Source organism: Salvia miltiorrhiza, chromosome 8 (assembly GCF_028751815.1).
Source record: "Salvia miltiorrhiza cultivar Shanhuang (shh) chromosome 8, IMPLAD_Smil_shh, whole genome shotgun sequence".
In the NCBI taxonomy this organism is placed as follows: domain Eukaryota; kingdom Viridiplantae; phylum Streptophyta; class Magnoliopsida; order Lamiales; family Lamiaceae; genus Salvia; species Salvia miltiorrhiza.
Window position 1 is genome coordinate 16,396,399 of NC_080394.1, and position 18,842 is coordinate 16,415,240.

The window sequence follows — 18,842 nt, forward strand, 5'->3', positions numbered from 1 at the left end:
TTTTGGTGATAGTTTTTGCGAGAATGTTTTGATGAGAGCATCCATTTTCTTTTCTTGTTTATTTTTTGGGTTGATTACTCAACTTGCTACAGTTAGCTGCTGTTATTGTCAAGGATGACATCAAATTCAGGCCACTAAGTTTGAAGTTATTGGATGACGTGCCTGGGTTGAACATCACCTAACTAATGTTTAATAAAATGTGTTTCTATAAACATGTTAAGAACATCTCCTGTGATGAAATAGTTTGAATATATGATGAACAAGCATCAGTACCATGTGTATCTTACCGAGCCAGGATGGGTTTTTATGATGTAGTTTTAGGGTTATGTAGGTGCTTAGTTGGATGGACTGTTTCACTCTTTCCTGCATATTAACCTATACACAACGCACAATGAGGAACTAAACTGAATCAGGATTCATATAGTTCTGCCTTAGCCAGAAATCTAGTACCTGATGCATGCTATGTATAAAACATATTTGGAGATTACATATATTTGAGTCTGAACATAAAACACTGAAAGTATCTTGCTTTACTATTTAAAACTTAATAAGTATTTTACAACTCATGGGATTCATACTCTAAGCTTTCTATGCAACTACTTGTTCCCCTAGGGAATTCAACTAGTTTCTTTATCACAATTTGAGTCGCAGAAAAAAATTAATTGACATTATCTAGTGAAGCTAACTAAACCCAGTTCGCTATAAATGCATTGCCACTTCTAGTATTGAGTTGTTCTGGAGGCATTGGGAGAATATATTCAATAAACTCATGATACTGATTGCCGGCGCCTGCGGAGTAAGCCACTTCTGTGGCTTTGGTTTTGTCTGTTTTGGCTCTCATCAGTTTCTTCCCCTTCAACTTTTAAACTGAAAAGAGCAGACTTTCTGATTTTCCGCCACCCAGCTGTCCAAGCTGATGAGTTCCTTTTCTTGGTTTTCTGCTTTTTATATTGTTGTTGCAACTCTGAATGATCACTTTGCAGCTCAGCCATTTGCACTTTCACTTTCTCCAGTTCTATTTTGAGGGCTTTGACTTCTTTGTTTGATGATGATGCATTACTCTCCAGATCCTAATTTGTCAGCAGTTTCGGTCTGACCATTTCCTTGTATTGCTGCTCTTATTTTCATTTGCTCTGCGAATAAGACCTGAGTGCCATCTCTTTATATGTTACACATGCAAATTAATAATTGAAGGCTGGAATACACTCATTTTCTGATTTCTTTTGCGGATGTGAAGATTGAGGTGCAAATGCATGTGTAGTAGACCCTAGTTTTTGGCTGCAATCATTTTAGCTGCCAAAAATGAGAGTTGAATATCTAATATTTGTCCTACTCATTGATCTGATTTTGTATTCACATTTGAAGCCTCAGCTTGTCATGCATGATGCCTAATATGTCAGTACCTTTTATACGCTGGTGGTATGGTTTTGTATGTTATATCTCATATGCTTCAGTATTTACTTAGCAAAAGTGTTTGTAATTGTAGCTGAAGTAAGTTGGGTAAAATTACCTCAATCATGGTTCTTAGTGGCAACCTATCATTTTGTGCTGCATGCTGCACATGCATCTGGTGAAAGCTTCCCACATTTCATGACTTTGCATAGCCTCCTCCGCTCGTGATCTGTTAGTGATGGGTGAGTCTATAAAGAAAATGTTGATTCTCAGTTTACTGATGCGAGTGTAAATATGGGGAAGGAATGTATGGTAGATAACCTTGAGATAGGTGTCAATGGCTCTGTAGAGGCCATCATCACTCGTCCGAGCATTTTCAGGCAAGGACTGAGCTAAAAACAGAAACTTGGTAACTGGAAGCTTAGGATCTCGTGCAATTTCTGCTAGGTAGCTGTCTAGAAGTTTGCTTATGGCCAATGGTCCAGAATGCTGCTGCTGCAGCTGCTGCTGTTCATACAGCAAAAAATATTCCAAAATCCTCTGAACAATCTCCGTGTTGTGCATACTTTTTTCTTCAGTAGAACTGTGCCAACCCGATAATTAGGCAAGATGTCAAAAAGATAATCATAAATTATCTGTTAACTAGGCTTAATAGCTACTAATACTCTTTAAAAGACTCCATTTAGACTGTTATATTTGAAAGTTCAATGAGAATGGGCGAAGGCAGTGACTTACTCTACCAGCTTCCCTTGATCACCTGCTGCATAACTAGGTATAAGAAGATCATTCACATCTGCCCCTTCTAACACCAAACCAGCTCGTTTTTCAAGCTCAGAAACTATAGCTGGGGATGCCGAGTAGTGTAATGCCATCTTTAGCATCTTTAGAAGGAACTTACAAGTGACTGCTTCTTTCTCCGGAGGTAGTAAGCTCACTAGGGTCTCCACCATCAACCGTTGCTCCTTTGTTGGTCCAATGTCCCCTTCCTGCTGTCTTCCACTTATGATTTTCCATTGCATCTCGCGTCTTCCATGGTTAGTGCTCCCGGCTGCTTCCTTCTCAGGCTCTATGCTTGGCAACCAGTACTCCTCGTATTGGATAATACAGGAACCTATAATTTCGGGTTTCATCCCTTTTGCCTTGAGTCCTGTTATAATCCTCGTAAAGTAATCTATTCGAAGAGTGCACACATCATTGAACCACCACTTTTCCCCATTTACTAGTCCTCCTGTTGAAGTTTCTCTAGAAATCTTCCAAGCTATTGTGTCGCAGCATCTTCGGACGATTTGAAGGTTCTCTGTCCATGGGGATAGTGTTTCACATGATTTGAGCACAGTTATGGAGTCTCCCCATGAAGAGAGGACTACAAATGTAAAGAATGCTTCGGTCTTGGAGATCAGGTTCCCGTCTTCCAGTGCCTCTGTCATTTCAAGAAACTCTGATGCACATCTTAGGGCTGCTACATTACTTACATTCAAGCTTATAGGGAGACCGTAGCAAAATTTCAATATGATTTCAAATGTTTTAGCACCACCTGGAAAGTTATCAAGTTTGACGTCGCAGCATTCATCTGAATTCTGAGGCTGGAGTTGTATTCGGCTGAAGTAGCCACACTTGGAGATCAGCGGATACTGTTTCAGGAAGACATTGATGAGGTAACATTTAATCATGAAAAAGCTTATTTCTATTGTAATTCTATTCTCTTGGTGACATTTTCAGGTTTCTGGTATATAATCAAGTTGCATACTACTAATAATCATGATTTTTCGCATTCATTACTTGCAATTACCCTAAAAATGCTTTTCAATATAAACTTTAGTAGTTAAGAGTATTCTCAAAAACGATATATAGCCTTTGGAGTGTAATGTTTTCTATTATCTTCTCTATGTAAAATACCTTGTGGACGTAGAAGGTGATTTCTTGAACTTGAATTGACAGATCCGTTGGAATCTGAGACATGGCAAGCCTGCCAAATACAACGATGCAGTTAGAGCCATGGACGAAGCATGCCAAACAGTGATATTTGCAACTACTCTTATGTTGTTTCTGTGTCTAATAGGAATAATGGGGTCATAGAGAGTTGTTACCATGAATGTTCTTTCTTCTCGAAGCCATATTCTTCTGCTGCTATGAATTCGGAGGGAACTATAATCCGTTGATCCTCTGGTGAAGTGATGCGATCAGAGTTGTTTGCTGAACTCTGGTGCTGCTCCTGCTCGATAGAAAGCTCCATGTTCTTCGCTCGTTGCTGCGCACTGGTAATGATGCTAGGCTGCATTTATCGCATTTTCTTGAGAGGAGGGTAAGTATGTTGAAGGAGTGGGGCAGGGAGTGAGTTAATGTGTGAGAAGGGAGTTTGTGGCTGAAGGAAGTTTTGCCATTAAGGGAGGTTGTTGAGGTGGTTTTCTTGAACATCTTTATCAGATTCAGTGTCACTCAGATTTCGAACTGATGGGGATTATAAGGCACAAGGAATGTTGTGACAAGTCTTATTCATATTTGTGTGGCTTAACGGATTTTAGTATTACTTTTCTGCTAACTATATTGATTTTGGTAGCCTAGGAAACATCTAATTGGTTGAGAGGCAGCATCCAATTCCACTTTATTTGGCTTAATTGCTAAATTAAACCCAATTTGTAACTTTGACCCGATTTTTTTAAATGTTTTAGTGTCCTCATTTTTCAGATCGTAGCAAATCACACTCCTCAAAATAGAATAATACTTGCACTAAACATGATTTTGAGTGATGGATAAAATTGTCCCATTAGTAACTCGGTGCACTTAACAATTAAAGATTAATTTTAATATCAGGTCAAATACAATCATCCCGATGTTTTTTTTTTTTTTTTTTTCAATGAATGAATAAATTTAGTGATATTTACAGATTATACCAAGTAAATAAATGTTGTAGTCAGATATACTGTGCAACAAGAATAGATACCGAAGTTAAAGCTTGAAAATGGATTGATGAGGCGAATAATGAGCTTTAATAGTACTTCAACTGTACAAATAAAAGACATTTCAATCAATTTAAAGTGTGTTTGAGAAACTCTTTAAAAAAAGTACGTTTTAGAAACTTCATAACCCAATTGAATTTACCAAATTTTGGGTCGAAAGCTTTGTTGGCAAAATGGGGCAACTCATGTCATCTGTGGTTATATTTTGTAGGTGACAATCTATTTTGAAAATAGCATAGCTCATCAATATCCACAAAGTTATGGTATTATGAATAATATCGAAATGAAAAATGAAATATCTTGAAAAAGAGACCACCATTTACGCAGCATATATAATACATGTAAAAGTCGTTCACAAAACTCAGACCATTCATCCACCCATCCTACGTTGTCTCTTTCCTTAAATTTCTCGATCTTGTATTCATCATCGTTCTCATCAAACAATTCATGCATATTGGTGATATTGTAGAGAGAGATAGAGAGAGAAAATGGCGGCGGTGGTGTCACCATTAGCAAAATACAAGCTCGTGTTTCTGGGCGATCAGTCGGTTGGGAAAACCAGCATCATCACCCGTTTCATGTACGATAAATTCGATACAACCTATCAGGTATAACACAAATACATTTTTCTTTCTTTTCTTTTACCAATTCTGGATTTTCAGCATTACATATATTGAGATTTTTCTTTTCAGTTGGGTGATGGGTGGGAACGCTAAGATTTTATATGTTATGTAATGTGCACCCAAATATATGGAATATTGTTGTTACCAACATTTCATTTTCATTTTCAGATGGAATACTGATAAGGGAAAATAAATTATGCACCATCATTTCAAATCATTGTGATGGAATGATCAATTTATTATGGATGATTAAATTAAATTCTCGTAAATTTGTTGCAATTTTTATTTTTGATTATAATATTTTTTGATGTGATTTTAAAAATATGTGCAGGCTACAATCGGCATAGATTTCTTGTCCAAAACAATGTACCTAGAAGATCGAACGGTTCGCTTACAGCTTTGGTAACAATTTTTCCCTCTTTTGCACACAGATTGAGCAAACTACGTAACGTTTGTGTAATCTCATGAAATCTAATACTACATGAAAAATATCATGCAACTCAACCACCACATAATGTTTTATTTGAATTTTAATAAAAAAAAAAACGGATTATCGTGTTGTTGGTGTATAAAAACACAAGCCCAAAAAAAGTGGATACCTATATGCAAATATTCGAAGAACACGGTTAGGGGTTCTTGAACTCTGAATTTACTATTGTTGCTCCTAATTATTGTGGTGAATAAGAAGAGTCTGCAAAATTATAGTGATGTAGAAAAACTAAAATTTGATATATAGTTTAATAGGAGTATCATTTTTGCATATAATTATGAAATATGACGCTTATTCGGAAGCATAACTACTAAAATACCCTTTGTAAAATTACTAAACACCCCTTTGAATCACAGGGATACTGCTGGACAAGAAAGATTTAGAAGTCTAATTCCGAGCTACATTAGAGATTCTTCTGTGGCAGTGATTGCCTACGACGTTGCTAGTGAGCAATTCTTGATTCTTTCCCTTGTCAAAAACTGTGTTGCTATATCTACTTAAAATAACTGATATGCAGACAGACAGTCATTTTTGAACACTTCAAAGTGGATTGAGGAAGTAAGAACAGAACGTGGTGGTGATGTGATCATCGTTCTTGTCGGAAATAAAACTGATCTTGTCGACAAACGGTATGTTAAATCACACACTTGGGTAAACAAAAGAGAAAAATCGATATTGCCTTTTTTCCTAAATGTGTGATGCTTATGCAGGCAAGTTTCCATTGAAGAAGGCGATATCAAGGCTCGTGAATTCGGAGTCATGTTCGTAGAAACGAGTGCTAAAGCCGGTTTCAATATAAAGGTAAAGCTGGCATCATATCTAGTTTCAATCCAGATGCATTGCATGGGAACAAGTTTGTAGAATTTACCTTTGTGTTGCAGCCACTATTCCGGAAGATAGCTGCAGCGCTGCCGGGGATGGAGGCCCTCTCCTCCGCAAAGCACGATGATATGGTCGACGTGAACTTGAAGCCAACCACAAACGGGAACCAGAATGAGCAGCAAGGCGGAGGCTGCGCATGCTGAAAATGGAGAAAGTTAGGAGTCTAAATGCATTGGAACTCTTCAATGTTTGTTGTCTAGGGTAATCCTCATTGAGGATACAGAGTTCTGCAGTGATGAAACAGAACAGGTTTATATATATATTGCTCGTACCGTGGTGTAAAACCAAACCAAGCACTTCAAATTCATATATAACTGAAGATCCTACATATAGGAAACTGTTTCATCTAGAGATCCTTTCTAACAGATATAGATAGGTTTTATGGAGTGAAATGTAAGCATGCAACTTATTGAAATCTACCTCCCAGCAGATATATAGCCTAGAGTTCTCCAACAACAAGAATCAGCTATAACTACAAGGATTGCTACAATTGAAGAGCCACGGTTGCAGAAAGCCCCGCGACTATATAGATCAAGAAAAACTTGAAAGTTGTATATATACAAGTGTTTTATTTTATGAGAAATCTATACCGTGGAACCAAGATACAAGGATGAAAACTTGAAACCTAAACAGAAAAACGTCTGCACAAACAATATCCGCGTAATCGTTGCAGCAAGAAGACATTTCAAATAGTACCAGACCCATCACTGATCTGTCTCACTCTGAGTGTCAGATATATTAGGATTATCGTTCCCATGCTAGACCTGAGAAGGAAGACGTTATTTCAGAACTGGAGACACTATCAAAGAATCTCGAGTGAGAGATCAAATGAAAGAACTTGCAATCCGAATAATTAGGCACATGCACAATGGCACAGGAGTTGACAGTGAAGGAAAATGACTTAGAAAAAGATAAACGACATGGATTGATTTTTTCCATCAGTTGTTAGGTTCATTGGACCAATATGTCTGCAATGGAGGCTCTCTAGCTTCCTTTGTGTGTGTGTCCATTTTACTATGATTAGCCAATCTCATTTCATCCACCATTTCAGGGAAGATCTTTTGGACTCCCGATAAAAGTATTGAAAGAGAAATTGTTTGTTAACGAAAAAATACAGAATTATCTTTAGACTTACACAACTGAGAACAGGAGAACTACTCTTCTAGAATTGAAGGATGGAGATCGCTTGAACTTCCTTGATCTATTGGTAGGCGTATCATAAACTCTCTCCGCTAAATATCTATCTGCGGCATTTAAAAAATATATGATATTTGATGAAAAATAAATAAAATATAGAGCATTTGATACAATGGTAAACTAGTAAATGAATACAGTCAGTTTGCTTAGAAGTTAGAAGTACAAACTGGTAACTATAGGTTAGGATTACTCCATCTGAAAATACAGACAGTAAACAAGGAGTTCTCCTTGACCATTATGATCAGTGTAGGCAATAGAATGCCCAAGACACACCTTAAGTAGCAAAGAGTTTGAAAATTTTATTGCACATGACTTCAAGAAATTATAGTCAAAAAAATATGCATGGACTCAAAACGAGGAAGTAACTGCAAATCGGCTATTTGTGAAGCATGAAATTTCTTGAAAACAAACTACCTTTTGAAGAAACCATGGGCAGATCATGGCTTTGTTGCACGAACAGGTTCATGAATATTCCGGTCAACTGTAACCAAATCACTTTCTGCAGGACCGTCTGCCAAAATATGAAATTTCAAATTACCCCTCATACACGGGCATGACTAAATGTGTGAACTAGAAGAGTTAAACAACTGTAAACGACTTTTGTTAAGCTAATCATATTGTCTGTGGACTATAAGAGATATGCACAAAGAATTGTCAAGCGTACAGATAAGGAATCATCAGACTTCAAACAGCCAATAGATTCTTCACTTGATTTAGGAATTTCTGGCATTCCTTTCTCAATATCAACGTTCAAGTTGCATGGTGCATAGTTATCTACTCTATCCAACATCTGGTAGGTACGATTTAGTAGATTGGTTTCAGAATTCAAACTTGTCTCCTTTTCCAATAGATCAGGAACTTCAACAAGCCCAACAGCTTTCACTGATTCACACTGGGGGTTAATCGTCGCTCCATTGGGAAACACCACCACGACGCTATGGGCATTTTGGCACTGCAAGAAAAGATGGTAACATTTTATGGATAATGTATATAACGTAAAGTACTAGGCATAAGGAAACTACAAAACGAAGGTTGTCACTATTGCAGTAGACAAAAATCAAATCGATCACATAAAGAAGAAAGAGACATAAATCATAGAATGGGAAGAGAACAAACAGCCACAGATCATACAAGCCATCACAACACCAAACAAAAAAGATAAAAAAAAATCAAGTGTGAATATATTATACCATGTCGAGAGCATATATATAGTTTAATGGCAAATGGCAAGTAAAACCGCAAGCTATGTGAGCAACAAACGTCACTTGGCCATATTAATAGCATTAGCTACCCAAGATCTCCATAAAAAGAAGATTAGCCAAAAGATCAAATCATATCCCTGATTTTAGCAATTTATACCATAAAGTGTGATAATGACCTATGCACACATGTTGTATGCAAATAATGATAAAAATGTGGCCTATCAACTACCATCTTGCCTTCAATTATATGCAGTAAAATCTTATAGGTAAAGATTAAGGATGCGTTCTCTTTGGTTGTAAATTTATCATGGGAAAATGAAGGATAAACAAAATTTCACCCTTTAAATCCTTCATTTCTTTTCCCACATTTCTTACTTGACCCTTACTCATTCCTCATTTACACTACAAATGAGGGATAGTATTATCACACCATTTTTTGAGGCTCATTTGTAGTGTAAATGAGGAATGAGTAAGGGTCAAGTAGGAAATGTGGAAAAAGAAATGAAGGATTTAAAGGGTGAAATTTTGTTTATCCTTCCTTTTTCCATGATAAATTTACAACCAAAGAGAACGCACCCTAAGCAACAAAAGTTTATGTCGGTACTTATATTGAACGCCAAGACTTTTCATTTTCCACCACAGTTCAAACATTCAATCTACTTTACATGCTTAATAAGCTACTGAAATAATTCAGTTGGTCCTGCAAATTGCTCTGTATTCAAGACCACAAATACACATTTCCTCGAACATCATGATTCCCCAAAACAAGATACTTTTTGAAAAAATAAAGAAATGAAGTGATAGGACATTCAATTTTTGTTTGAAGACGTACTGAGTTGTTGGTCAACGAAAATCTGAGGACACCACAAGATTAGGGATTAAAAATAGGACATACCGATCGATTATCCACGAAACGAAGCAGCAATGGTGGCAAATCTACTCAGCTAACAAGCTCATATTGAGAAACTAGAACAATCAAATCACACAGCTAGAGCTAGACTTTATTTTTAAAAATAAGATAACGAAACAACAATGCAGTTCAAAATTAGATGAAGTAATGCAAGCCACCATTTGAAGTAGAAACGGAAAAGAAAATGGCTAAAAAAGATGAAAATCTGACCTCTTGAGTGAAATTGACCGCCATTGCAGAATTCGGAGCTCCGTTCCGGTTACTGCATCCCGTTTCCCGAGATCAAGTTAATGCCAATTTGCATGTAAATTCGAGAGAGAAAGATAGAGAGAGAGTTTATAATGCAAGCAGGCATCAAGGCGGGGCGGGGAGGGGCCCAGAAGTATTGCGAGGAAGCTCCTGATCATAGCGACATCGACATTGATGATCAAGACAAAGCATTTTGTGCTCTCTTTTTCGGACAATTATGCCCTTCACTTAATATTACATCCGTTCCGTGAAGCATGGACAGTATTTTTTATTGTTTCGCGATTTTTTTTTTCTCTGGCAATTTTTATACGGCATTTTTTTTTCTCTCTTTATTCACATTTTCATTTTTTTCACATACCACATTTAACACATAAAATATTAACTCTTTGAAATTCGTATTAAAAGGAAATTGATCAAGCTTCACGGGACGAAAAGAGTAATTTATTAATCTTGATGCAACAAGACAATTTGAAATTCACCTAAATACTTTAATACGACGATTTTATTATTTATTACTAACCAAATCAGACATGAAATCATTACTTCTTTTTTTTTTTCATTTTGAAATTACAAATTACTCTGAATTCATGTGCTCAGTAGCTCACCACGATCTTTTATATCATGCTCCCTCTATCCTCTCTCCACGATATCGTTTTTATTTTTAACATTTTGATCAATTCACAATATTATTTCTATTTTTATTTGTAGGAGTATGGTTCACATAACAACTTTATTTTCCTCACACATTTTATCATGGGACCTAAACTCCACTCACACCAATATCCACTATTATCAACTATATTCACCATTTTCTTAAAACTTGTGTCGTCAACAATATGGAAATGATATCGTGAATGGAGGGAGTATATGAAAGGCAAAAACTTGGGTGAGATTGAGTATATGAGTGAGATGGATCGGAACGAGGCTGGGGTATGGGTTGGGACGGGTTGAACGCGGGTTGCAGGTCATAGGCAGTTTGAAAAACATAGATAATTCAAAATAATTATTGTGATGAAAAGTAATAATCGACATTAGAAAAATAATGTTTGTCAAACGATACTTTTTTTAAAGACAATTGTTATTTTACTCACGAGAACTTGTACTTTTCGTTTATTTGATCAAATAATTATTATCATAAGAATAAATGACCATTGATATGAAGAAATATAATGTTTCTATATTATCTTTTTTCTGGACACATATGCACCATGCGACCGCGCCCTGAGCGGCGATCGCGGATTAGCCAAAGTCGCCCCCACGTCCTACTTGCGCTGTCAGGTGTGACTACACCATGGGTCGCAATCGCACCCTTGCCTGTGCCGCGACGACACCTTCATCCACAGTCGCGCTCTCTCCTAGTGAGAACCGATCTCGTGGATGAGACCGGTCTCCGACTCTATATGAAATTATCACATATTCATTGACATAAATACTCAAAGTAGATATTAGTACTGTTAGTGAAACTAGTATCAAAAGTACCAAAACAATAAAGAACATTACATAAAAGTTTGTTATACAGTTTGGTGATAACTCACCTATATCTGGAAGTCTCGCTCATGGAAGATACAAAAGGAATTACTCCTTCCGTCCCAATAAAAGTGGCCACTTTGTTTTAGGCACGGAGATTAAGAAGGGGATTGTTATGTTTTAATTGAGTGTGACCCACCAAAATTAGTGAGTAATTTTTAGAAAGTGGCCTACAATTGTTGACCAAATTAGTGAGTAATTTTGGCATTTTTAGAAAGTGACCTACAATTGTTGACCAAATTAGTGAGTAATTGTTGACTTAATTAAAGTAAACTTTTGCCATTTTTAGAAAGTAGCCACTTTTAATGGGACACCCAAAAAGAAAATGTGGCCACTTTTATTGGGACGGAGGGTACATGATAAGATATACTCCCTCCGTCCCCAGCACGGGTTTTAAGAAAAAGTGGTAAAATATATTAATAGTGGAGAAAAATATGTTTAATTAGTATTGGGAGTTGTGAAAATGTGAAACAGTGTTATAATTAGTATTGAGAGTAGTGAAAAAGTGAAAAGTAAGAATAAATAAAGTACTATTATTAGTGGTGGGGTAGTTGTCCAAAAATGAAAAGAGAGAAAGATGAACTTATTTGGGGACGTCACAAAAAGAAAAAAGATGAACTTATTTCAGGGACGGAGGGAGTATATCTTTCCAAAACTTCACTCGTTATGGACAATTGAAAACAAATCAATCACTTACAACTTAGACGTGAACTCAACCTGTTCACCATCTAATCTCTTATAAATACTTTATTAATTCATTAGTAGAAAAACAAACTCTTTTGTGAGATCTAAACAAAGTTATCTCAACAACTAAACCGAAGTCTTATGGCTAAAGACAATCACACTTATAGATGGTTTGAATATACCATAAATCAAACACACTTATAGAACTTGTGAATTAGTACAATAAATCAAAAATTTAAAGTATGCAGAAGAGGTGTCTTTGAAACGTTCTTCTAGCCACTTTAAATAGAGTTATCTTGCTCAACCCTAGTACATCTTTCCTTGTGTGAAAGACAGACAATCCTTGATCCAATCCTTATATATATAGGAATTGGATATGATATAGGGATTGGATATGAAAATCATTATAATTAATGCATTCGTTGTTAAAATTGATGTACTTGAAAAAAATAAATTTATACTTCCTTTAGATCAATTGATTCATTTATCCAACAAAATGATGCATTCATCATTAATCTTTACGATCGAAGGGTTAAAAATAATTCTCCATTATTATTGTATATGTGTGTGTGTGTGTGAAGGAACAAGATCTGGTAGGTAGATGATGATATCTTAAAAAAAAGTAGGCGATTAATTTGTCTGGTTATTACGTAGATGCATGTGAACTGGAACAGTAGGCCACAAATTATTTCAAGTCCATTTATAGTACAAGCTATTTCCCCAAAATAATGATTGTAGATCACGGGCTGTGTCTTCTACTACGCCTAGTGCAAACAATTTTAGTACCCTTGATTTTGACATATGTAATGCGCGTGTGAATGTGTTTTTTTTTTTTTTTTTTTTGAAAGTTGCAATGTGTGTTTTTATTTGATTTGAAATCGAATTTCATTCGAGATTTTGTTTGCGTTCTGATATCCATAATATTGGTTTCTTATGTTGCTTTCTGAAAGTGGCCTACTTCGAATATGCTTAAATAAAATCAATAATAATAATTTAAACACAAAATTTGTATTGTGCTGTTAGATAGTCATGATTCATCAAACATTATTCAAAAATTTTAAGCTGATATATTCAAAATTTCTGAAGATTTGATGAAAAACAATTAATATATAGGTATATTAGCAGAATTTTCCGGGTTGAAAGCGGTAGGATATTAGTAGATGGGGCAGGTGGTAGAATAGAAGGAGGCATAGCTTTGGCGTGGTGATCGTACAATGAAGAAATGCAGTAGCAATAGCAATTCCTGGCAAGTGTGTTTACCCCCGACACTAAGTAAAGCTCTTCAATATGTTAGAAAATTATGATTTAAAATTCAAGAAAGCATCTCCAGTGACAGATGACAGAATACCAGCACACCAACATATAGGGTCATGAAAAAGGGACCAAATCCTACATGCTTTAAAGATGTAGATTCACTGACCACTCACCCTTGACAAAAAACTATATCAACTAATCCACTAGATATACAAAGCCTAGTAACAATTTGCAAAACTGTAACCACATAAAACAATGGAGGCACGGATCCTCCCCCTTGTCTGTGTACTACCGAATTAAATTATGTGTGTATGATGCAACTACTTACTTGCCTTTGCTATTGCTGCCAACCATATTGTTGGTTTCTGTTGCCACCCATTGGATTTGGACCCCTTCCACCGTATTGACCGCTTTGCGAGTAGTTAGGAGGAGCCCCGTATCCACCAGCTGCCCCTCGCGGACCGTTTGAGGGAGCTGTATTTCCAGGATATGGTGGGGGTGCTCGCCCCTGTGAGGGAAATGGGGCACTATTATAGCCTCCACTCTGGCCTCCGCGATCTTGATAGAAGCCACCAGCAGCAGCCCCGCCTGGAGGGTACCTACTGGGCCCCGCTGGTGGACCGCGTGGCTTTCCGTACTGATGATGACTAGGCGCCCCGGTGATGGCCATCTGAGAGTTGTTCATCTGATGACCAGGACCATTCCAGTGCTGTGGATGAGACTGCCCGGTTTGTTGGATAGGGGGCAAGCGAGCATGTTGTTGTGGATGCTGCAACTTCTGTCGTTTCGCAATTTCTTCATTCTGTCGTTGTTGCTGTCTTTTCTTCTTTGTCTGGAACTCGTGTGATGATTCGTATTTTGGCAAACTGCAAAATCAAGAAACTCATATTTACCATGTCCTTGGAGTATACCAAACTACTATTCAGATACAAGATCACAGTGATTGGCTGATTGTCAATACAATCCAAAATGTAATATCAAGAAAGTTTTATTGAGCATACCTTTTCGGATCACAAGGTAAGGGATCAGTCCAGAAATATTCCGCATCTAAAGCGTCCTTTGCTGAGATTCTCTGAGAGATATAAAGAGAGGCAGAAAAAAGACGAAGGATGAGAAAAGGCTTGAATACAAGTTATTTAAGACCTAGGGTAAGGTAACAAGTGACATGTAACAGTCGTAAGCTTCTATCTATTTGTTTATTGCTGCATGAGCATGTTTATTTAGTTAATTATTTAGTTCTTTGTTTTGATCATTGTTTCAGTCCTAGTCCACTGGGCCATTCTGTTGATGGGTTGTAGCAGCCGTAGGAAGTACTTAACAAGTTGAGTGGACGGATTGCAGGATTTCTCAATTCTGATGAGAACTCACTATTTCAATTTACTTTTTCTTTCATATTACTTTTGGGTGCGCTTCGAATCCCTCGACTCTATCACACAACAAGTTGTTCGTAACACAAGAAAACTTTACTAGATGAGAAAGATACCTGAGCAGGATCAAGAACGAGCATTTTCTCCAGTAAATCCAAAGCATGCCGGTCAAAACTGCATAGCAAATGACCATTCAGCACACCATATACAATAATAGAGTACGTGGAAATAACACCACATATAAATAAAACTTGGCTTCAGTACTTAACTGTCTAAAGAGCTCCCGGATTCGCTTTTTCATCGGACGAGTGGGCTTAAATTTGTTATACCAAGGAATCTTGGAAACACCAGGCCACATCAATTCATCAGGGGTTCCGCAAAGCTCAAATATTTTATTCAACTGTTCAGGCTGCAATAGGAGTGAATACAAGATGATAGTAAGTTCACAAAACAACTGTTTACTAAACCAGCAAAATTACGATGAACAACACCAAAGAATGTTCATAAACCAGCAAATATTTTTAATCTTTCTTTTAAAAATAGAAATTAATTGATATGAAGCGAGATACGTATTGATTTGGAATATGGACCATAATCCATACTTTTCTTTTATCTATCTTGGCGAGATATACCCCATCTATAAAATACTCTAAAATAGGTGGGAAAAGTTTCTTAAATAAATAAAATTCTATTTTCTCCTTTTTTTCTTTCATTTACAATACAAATAAATCGAATTTGATACCCTTCTATTTCTTGGTATTTTCATTCCTATTCAATTTCTTAACAGCAAAATCGATATGGGTTTGTTAAATTGTGACGATGACTCAAAGGTACACCTGTATATTATGAATCACTTCTGAAAGAGATACAGCATCTAAAGTTTGACTCATCCCCTGCACATTTTCTTTCTCACATTTATTCTCCTATTTCTCAGCTTTCTTGAGAAATGTGAACAGTGTTTCCAAATAACTAGGAAACAAGATGCTTACATCCTAGCGATTTATAAGTTCTATATCTTCTATTCTCAAAGAGGTAGAGAAATAACTCTATTATACTTTTCTTTTTCCATCTACACTAACATAAATTATTTCTAAGATGGGCTTCCACATTGCCATACTAGTTAACATGAATCAAGAAGACTGGTTGAAGCTGTTTGAACTGCATGAACGCCAGGTTTATTACATTTTAGTAAATATATTACGTGGTCATTGTCGTGTTTCACCAACAAGAACCAAAAATGTATTGGAAAGCAAAATAAGCATAAGAAACTTCGCCACAAGGTTCACAAATAGTCATAACCTCATTCTTTCCAGGTAAGATTGGCTTTCCGTACAATAGCTCAGCAAAGATACAACCCACAGACCACATGTCAACAGCTGGACCGTACTTTGTAGCTCCAAGAAGCAACTCTGGAGGTCTACGTATTAACAGCATAAAAACAAGGTAAAATCAGAGTCATCGCTACTACCAGAATCTCAAATGGACTTACGCTCCACAAAAAACAGAGGATATACCTGTACCACAATGTAATAACCCGATTTGTAAGATTAGCATTAATGTCATTGGAAAAGGATCGCGCAAGTCCAAAATCTGCAAGCTTCAGGTTTCCCTCATTGTCAATGAGAAGATTGGAACCTGCAATAAGGTACGATCAAATTTTTACCACTTGCACAATTTTAGTTCTCAATATAACCCATAACACGCATTCAAACCTTTTATGTCTCTGTGAAGCACTTGATTAACATGACAGTAATGAAGACCCGTGAGTAGTTGCTTCATGTAACACTACAAAACAAGTAAACAACATACAGTAAATTCTACAATGGCAGAAACTTTCTGAAGAGACGAGCTAATAATAAAGTCTCAGGACAGCTTGCAGTACTTTTATTTGTGGAACGGTAAATCTTAGTCCAGGACGATCTGCAAGGCCAGTTAAGTCGTGATCCATGTATTCAAACACCATATAAATGCTTCCCTTGTACTTATTGTTCTCTGCATCTGTAACTAAAAAAAGGGTGTCATATTGGTGTTCAAAAAACAGGAAAGCAAGGAGCTGCCATCATCGAAGAGCAGAGAGTTAGGTTATTACCTGGATGTACCTGCTCATTGCTTTCACGACCTATATGAAGCAACCACAACAAGTTGTAAATGAGGATTGGTATATCAAGAAAAGTTATAAGTTAATTTTTAAGAAAAAAAGTACCAGGAGATGTCACTATCTCTTTCAACTTAATAACATTTTCATGCTGTAGCTTCTTTAGAATTTTTATTTCCCGGATTGCAGTGATAGGAAACTGCAGTGAAGGGCAAATTATGTCAATATTTGATGAAAGAAAATGTTGAGAACCAGCCAGAAGCAGCTATTGGCATTTCCAATGTCAAGTTTCGAATATTTTTAAAGATAGGTAATGACTGAGGAGAAGAACTATACCCCCTCTTTTTCATTATCCATCCGTATCTTTTTCAAAGCGACAATCTCTCCAGTTCTCTTTTCTCTGGCCATATATACTTGACTGTGCGAGCAAAAGGAAGCAGAACATACACAAACAAACAAATTAGAAGAACACAGTTGAGTTATCTGAATACTATCAGAAAAGATTTTCCCCATGACTAGAACAAATTATAATGGTCCACCCTATTTTAGGGATAATAACATAAAATGATTAACTAATCGTTATGTTCTATTCACAATTTTGTTCTGTGTGCTCCTGCACGTGTAATGTGTGATGATTACAAAACATTGAAAAACCAAAGGCTTCCATGATGTGTGCGTATATTTTTTATTTATTTCTAAATGCTGATAGAAAGAGCATGATAAGACCCAAATCTCCTTAATAATATATAGATCACGTATCATATAAACAAAAGCATTAGTAAAAAAATCCTCGATAGATCAATTCATCATTGTATTAAATGTATGAAATTCGACTATGCAGTTCAGCTATCCAAAAGTTTTTTACAACCTTGCTTCAAAATGTATAGGAGAATTCAATCAGCTTCCCATAAGTAACATTACAACAAACCAACAATCGATAGCATCATAACATTTATTTGTTAGATGACTACCTATTCTAAAAACTCTAGGCTATTAAATAGAAGCTCTTGCAGGCAGGTTTACTTTCTACCGAAGATTTACACATGGAAATATGATAAATGAGTGGTTACAAGATCGAAGACAGGACCTTTTGTTTCTAAATGACCCTAATACCATGGTGAATGGCTATCATATGGGGGGAGAAAAGATCTCCTTCAAATCCTAAATAATTTGTTTGAGCAACGGCAAAAAACAAGTAATAGTGATAAAATACCAGTCTCCATGGCCACACCAAGAAGGGGGAGAAACTAAAACTTAAGAAAATCAAACTGAAGTAGCTAATAGAGGGATAACAAAATTCAATAGCTGCAACCAACAATTCTCTCCAGCACATATTTAGAACACCCTGTTGTTAAGGAGAGGCAGAAAAGGAGATAGTAATTGGATGCCTAAACACATTTACACCAACCCTATACAGGAATCACGCATATTTCAAATAACTAACAGAAGAATCAATCACCGCCGAAATATCGACAACTCACAAATTGGAAAATGATTCTATTAAACGAAAAAATACAGAAAAAAGGGGAAAACTTTGGCCTCACCCGTAAGTCCCTTCCCCAATCTGCTCGAGTTTTTCGAAGCACTCGACACTACGAGACCCCCACGACGGCCGCTCCTCCACATTGAGCTGATTAGTAGCCGCCATAATCTGGACCGCCGCAGTTAAGGTCGAGGGTTGGGCGAGTATTCTGGCGACGAAAATCTGAGAATTGGCGTTGAAGAGCGGCGATTGCCACGGCGGCGGCGTTCACTTTAAACACGTATAAGAAGTCGAAGCTTGGTTTTTATTTCTTGAAATTGGCTTCAACCAAGAATTCATAATTCTTAATTTATTGTTGAGATTGGCATTATTTTTATAATTAAATTAAATACGACAATTTATAAGTTTTAGCTGCATGCTACTGAGCTTTACAATAAATTCGGTATATGCCCCTTAACTCTGAAGAAGTTAAAACAGAAGTCCCATTTGGAGATGGTTGAAAATTGAAATTAGATTTAACTTTGTTGGCA

At 36.6% G+C, this 18,842-nt stretch overlaps 4 protein-coding genes across 9 annotated transcripts; 1 reads left to right on the forward strand and 3 right to left on the reverse strand.

Moving 5' to 3' along the window:
• Positions 1–507: 507 nt before the first annotated feature.
• On the reverse strand, positions 508–3,670 carry LOC131001420 (BTB/POZ domain-containing protein DOT3). Of its 4 annotated transcripts, none has more exons than XR_009093928.1 (6): positions 3,480–3,670; positions 3,289–3,358; positions 2,128–3,023; positions 1,714–1,975; positions 1,511–1,621; positions 934–1,133 (listed from the first exon to the last, which is right to left on the reverse strand). XR_009093928.1 is itself a non-coding variant. In XM_057927810.1 (6 exons), exons 1-5 carry the CDS (start codon positions 3,668–3,670, stop codon positions 1,539–1,541), a joined length of 1,521 nt encoding a protein of 506 aa, XP_057783793.1. In that variant the 3' UTR covers positions 934–1,133; positions 1,511–1,538. The 4 variants fall into 4 exon arrangements, 2 of the variants coding, with proteins under 2 accessions (XP_057783792.1, XP_057783793.1); XR_009093927.1 differs by having other exon boundaries at positions 934–1,146; XM_057927810.1 differs by having other exon boundaries at positions 1,511–1,640.
• A 1,147-nt stretch (positions 3,671–4,817) lies between these two features.
• LOC131001434 (ras-related protein RABH1e) lies at positions 4,818–6,693 on the forward strand. The gene is made up of 6 exons (XM_057927833.1): positions 4,818–4,957; positions 5,304–5,374; positions 5,819–5,907; positions 5,980–6,091; positions 6,173–6,263; positions 6,344–6,693. Exons 1-6 carry the CDS (start codon positions 4,838–4,840, stop codon positions 6,485–6,487), a joined length of 627 nt encoding a protein of 208 aa, XP_057783816.1. The 5' UTR covers positions 4,818–4,837; the 3' UTR covers positions 6,488–6,693.
• A 132-nt stretch (positions 6,694–6,825) lies between these two features.
• On the reverse strand, positions 6,826–10,098 carry LOC131001435 (uncharacterized). 2 transcript variants are annotated; one of them, XM_057927834.1, is made up of 5 exons: positions 9,864–10,098; positions 8,206–8,493; positions 7,956–8,052; positions 7,480–7,588; positions 6,826–7,108 (listed from the first exon to the last, which is right to left on the reverse strand). In XM_057927834.1, the coding sequence occupies exons 1-5, from the start codon at positions 9,885–9,887 to the stop codon at positions 7,030–7,032; spliced, it is 597 nt and encodes a 198-aa protein (XP_057783817.1). In that variant the 5' UTR covers positions 9,888–10,098; the 3' UTR covers positions 6,826–7,029. The 2 variants fall into 2 exon arrangements, with proteins under 2 accessions (XP_057783817.1, XP_057783818.1); XM_057927835.1 differs by lacking the exon at positions 9,864–10,098 and adding an exon at positions 8,732–8,882.
• Positions 10,099–13,400: 3,302 nt separating this feature from the next.
• Positions 13,401–18,837, reverse strand: LOC131001418 (cyclin-dependent kinase C-1). 2 transcript variants are annotated; one of them, XM_057927808.1, is made up of 12 exons: positions 18,374–18,837; positions 17,166–17,247; positions 16,938–17,028; positions 16,824–16,853; positions 16,617–16,732; positions 16,447–16,519; positions 16,249–16,369; positions 16,034–16,151; positions 15,004–15,143; positions 14,851–14,908; positions 14,369–14,439; positions 13,401–14,233 (listed from the first exon to the last, which is right to left on the reverse strand). In XM_057927808.1, the coding sequence occupies exons 1-12, from the start codon at positions 18,475–18,477 to the stop codon at positions 13,705–13,707; spliced, it is 1,533 nt and encodes a 510-aa protein (XP_057783791.1). In that variant the 5' UTR covers positions 18,478–18,837; the 3' UTR covers positions 13,401–13,704. The 2 variants fall into 2 exon arrangements, with proteins under 2 accessions (XP_057783791.1, XP_057783790.1); XM_057927807.1 differs by having other exon boundaries at positions 16,617–16,738.
• Positions 18,838–18,842: the final 5 nt, after the last annotated feature.

Excerpts from the sequence above, each read along its gene's own strand:
- LOC131001420 (XM_057927809.1), bottom strand. The coding sequence starts at position 3,670 with ATGCAGCCTAGCATCATTACCAGTGCGCAGCAACGAGCGAAGAACATG. Across the intron at positions 3,359-3,479 it reads GAGAAGAAAGAACATTCATG|GCTTGCCATGTCTCAGATTC; the intron begins GTAACAACTCTC and ends TGTATTTGGCAG. Across the intron at positions 1,641-1,713 it reads CCATTGACACCTATCTCAAG|ACTCACCCATCACTAACAGA; the intron begins GTTATCTACCAT and ends TTTTCTTTATAG.
- LOC131001434 (XM_057927833.1), top strand. The coding sequence starts at position 4,838 with ATGGCGGCGGTGGTGTCACCATTAGCAAAATACAAGCTCGTGTTTCTG. Across the intron at positions 5,908-5,979 it reads GATTGCCTACGACGTTGCTA|ACAGACAGTCATTTTTGAAC; the intron begins GTGAGCAATTCT and ends ACTGATATGCAG. Across the intron at positions 6,092-6,172 it reads ACTGATCTTGTCGACAAACG|GCAAGTTTCCATTGAAGAAG; the intron begins GTATGTTAAATC and ends ATGCTTATGCAG.
- LOC131001435 (XM_057927834.1), bottom strand. The coding sequence starts at position 9,887 with ATGGCGGTCAATTTCACTCAAGAG. Across the intron at positions 7,589-7,955 it reads GCCCATGGTTTCTTCAAAAG|ATAGATATTTAGCGGAGAGA; the intron begins GTAGTTTGTTTT and ends TAAATGCCGCAG. Across the intron at positions 7,109-7,479 it reads GTTCTCCTGTTCTCAGTTGT|GTCTAGCATGGGAACGATAA; the intron begins GTAAGTCTAAAG and ends CTTCCTTCTCAG.
- LOC131001418 (XM_057927807.1), bottom strand. The coding sequence starts at position 18,477 with ATGGCGGCTACTAATCAGCTCAATGTGGAGGAGCGGCCGTCGTGGGGG. Across the intron at positions 16,739-16,823 it reads CAATGAGCAGGTACATCCAG|TTACAGATGCAGAGAACAAT; the intron begins GTAATAACCTAA and ends CCCTTTTTTTAG. Across the intron at positions 15,144-16,033 it reads TCTTACCTGGAAAGAATGAG|CCTGAACAGTTGAATAAAAT; the intron begins GTTATGACTATT and ends CTCCTATTGCAG.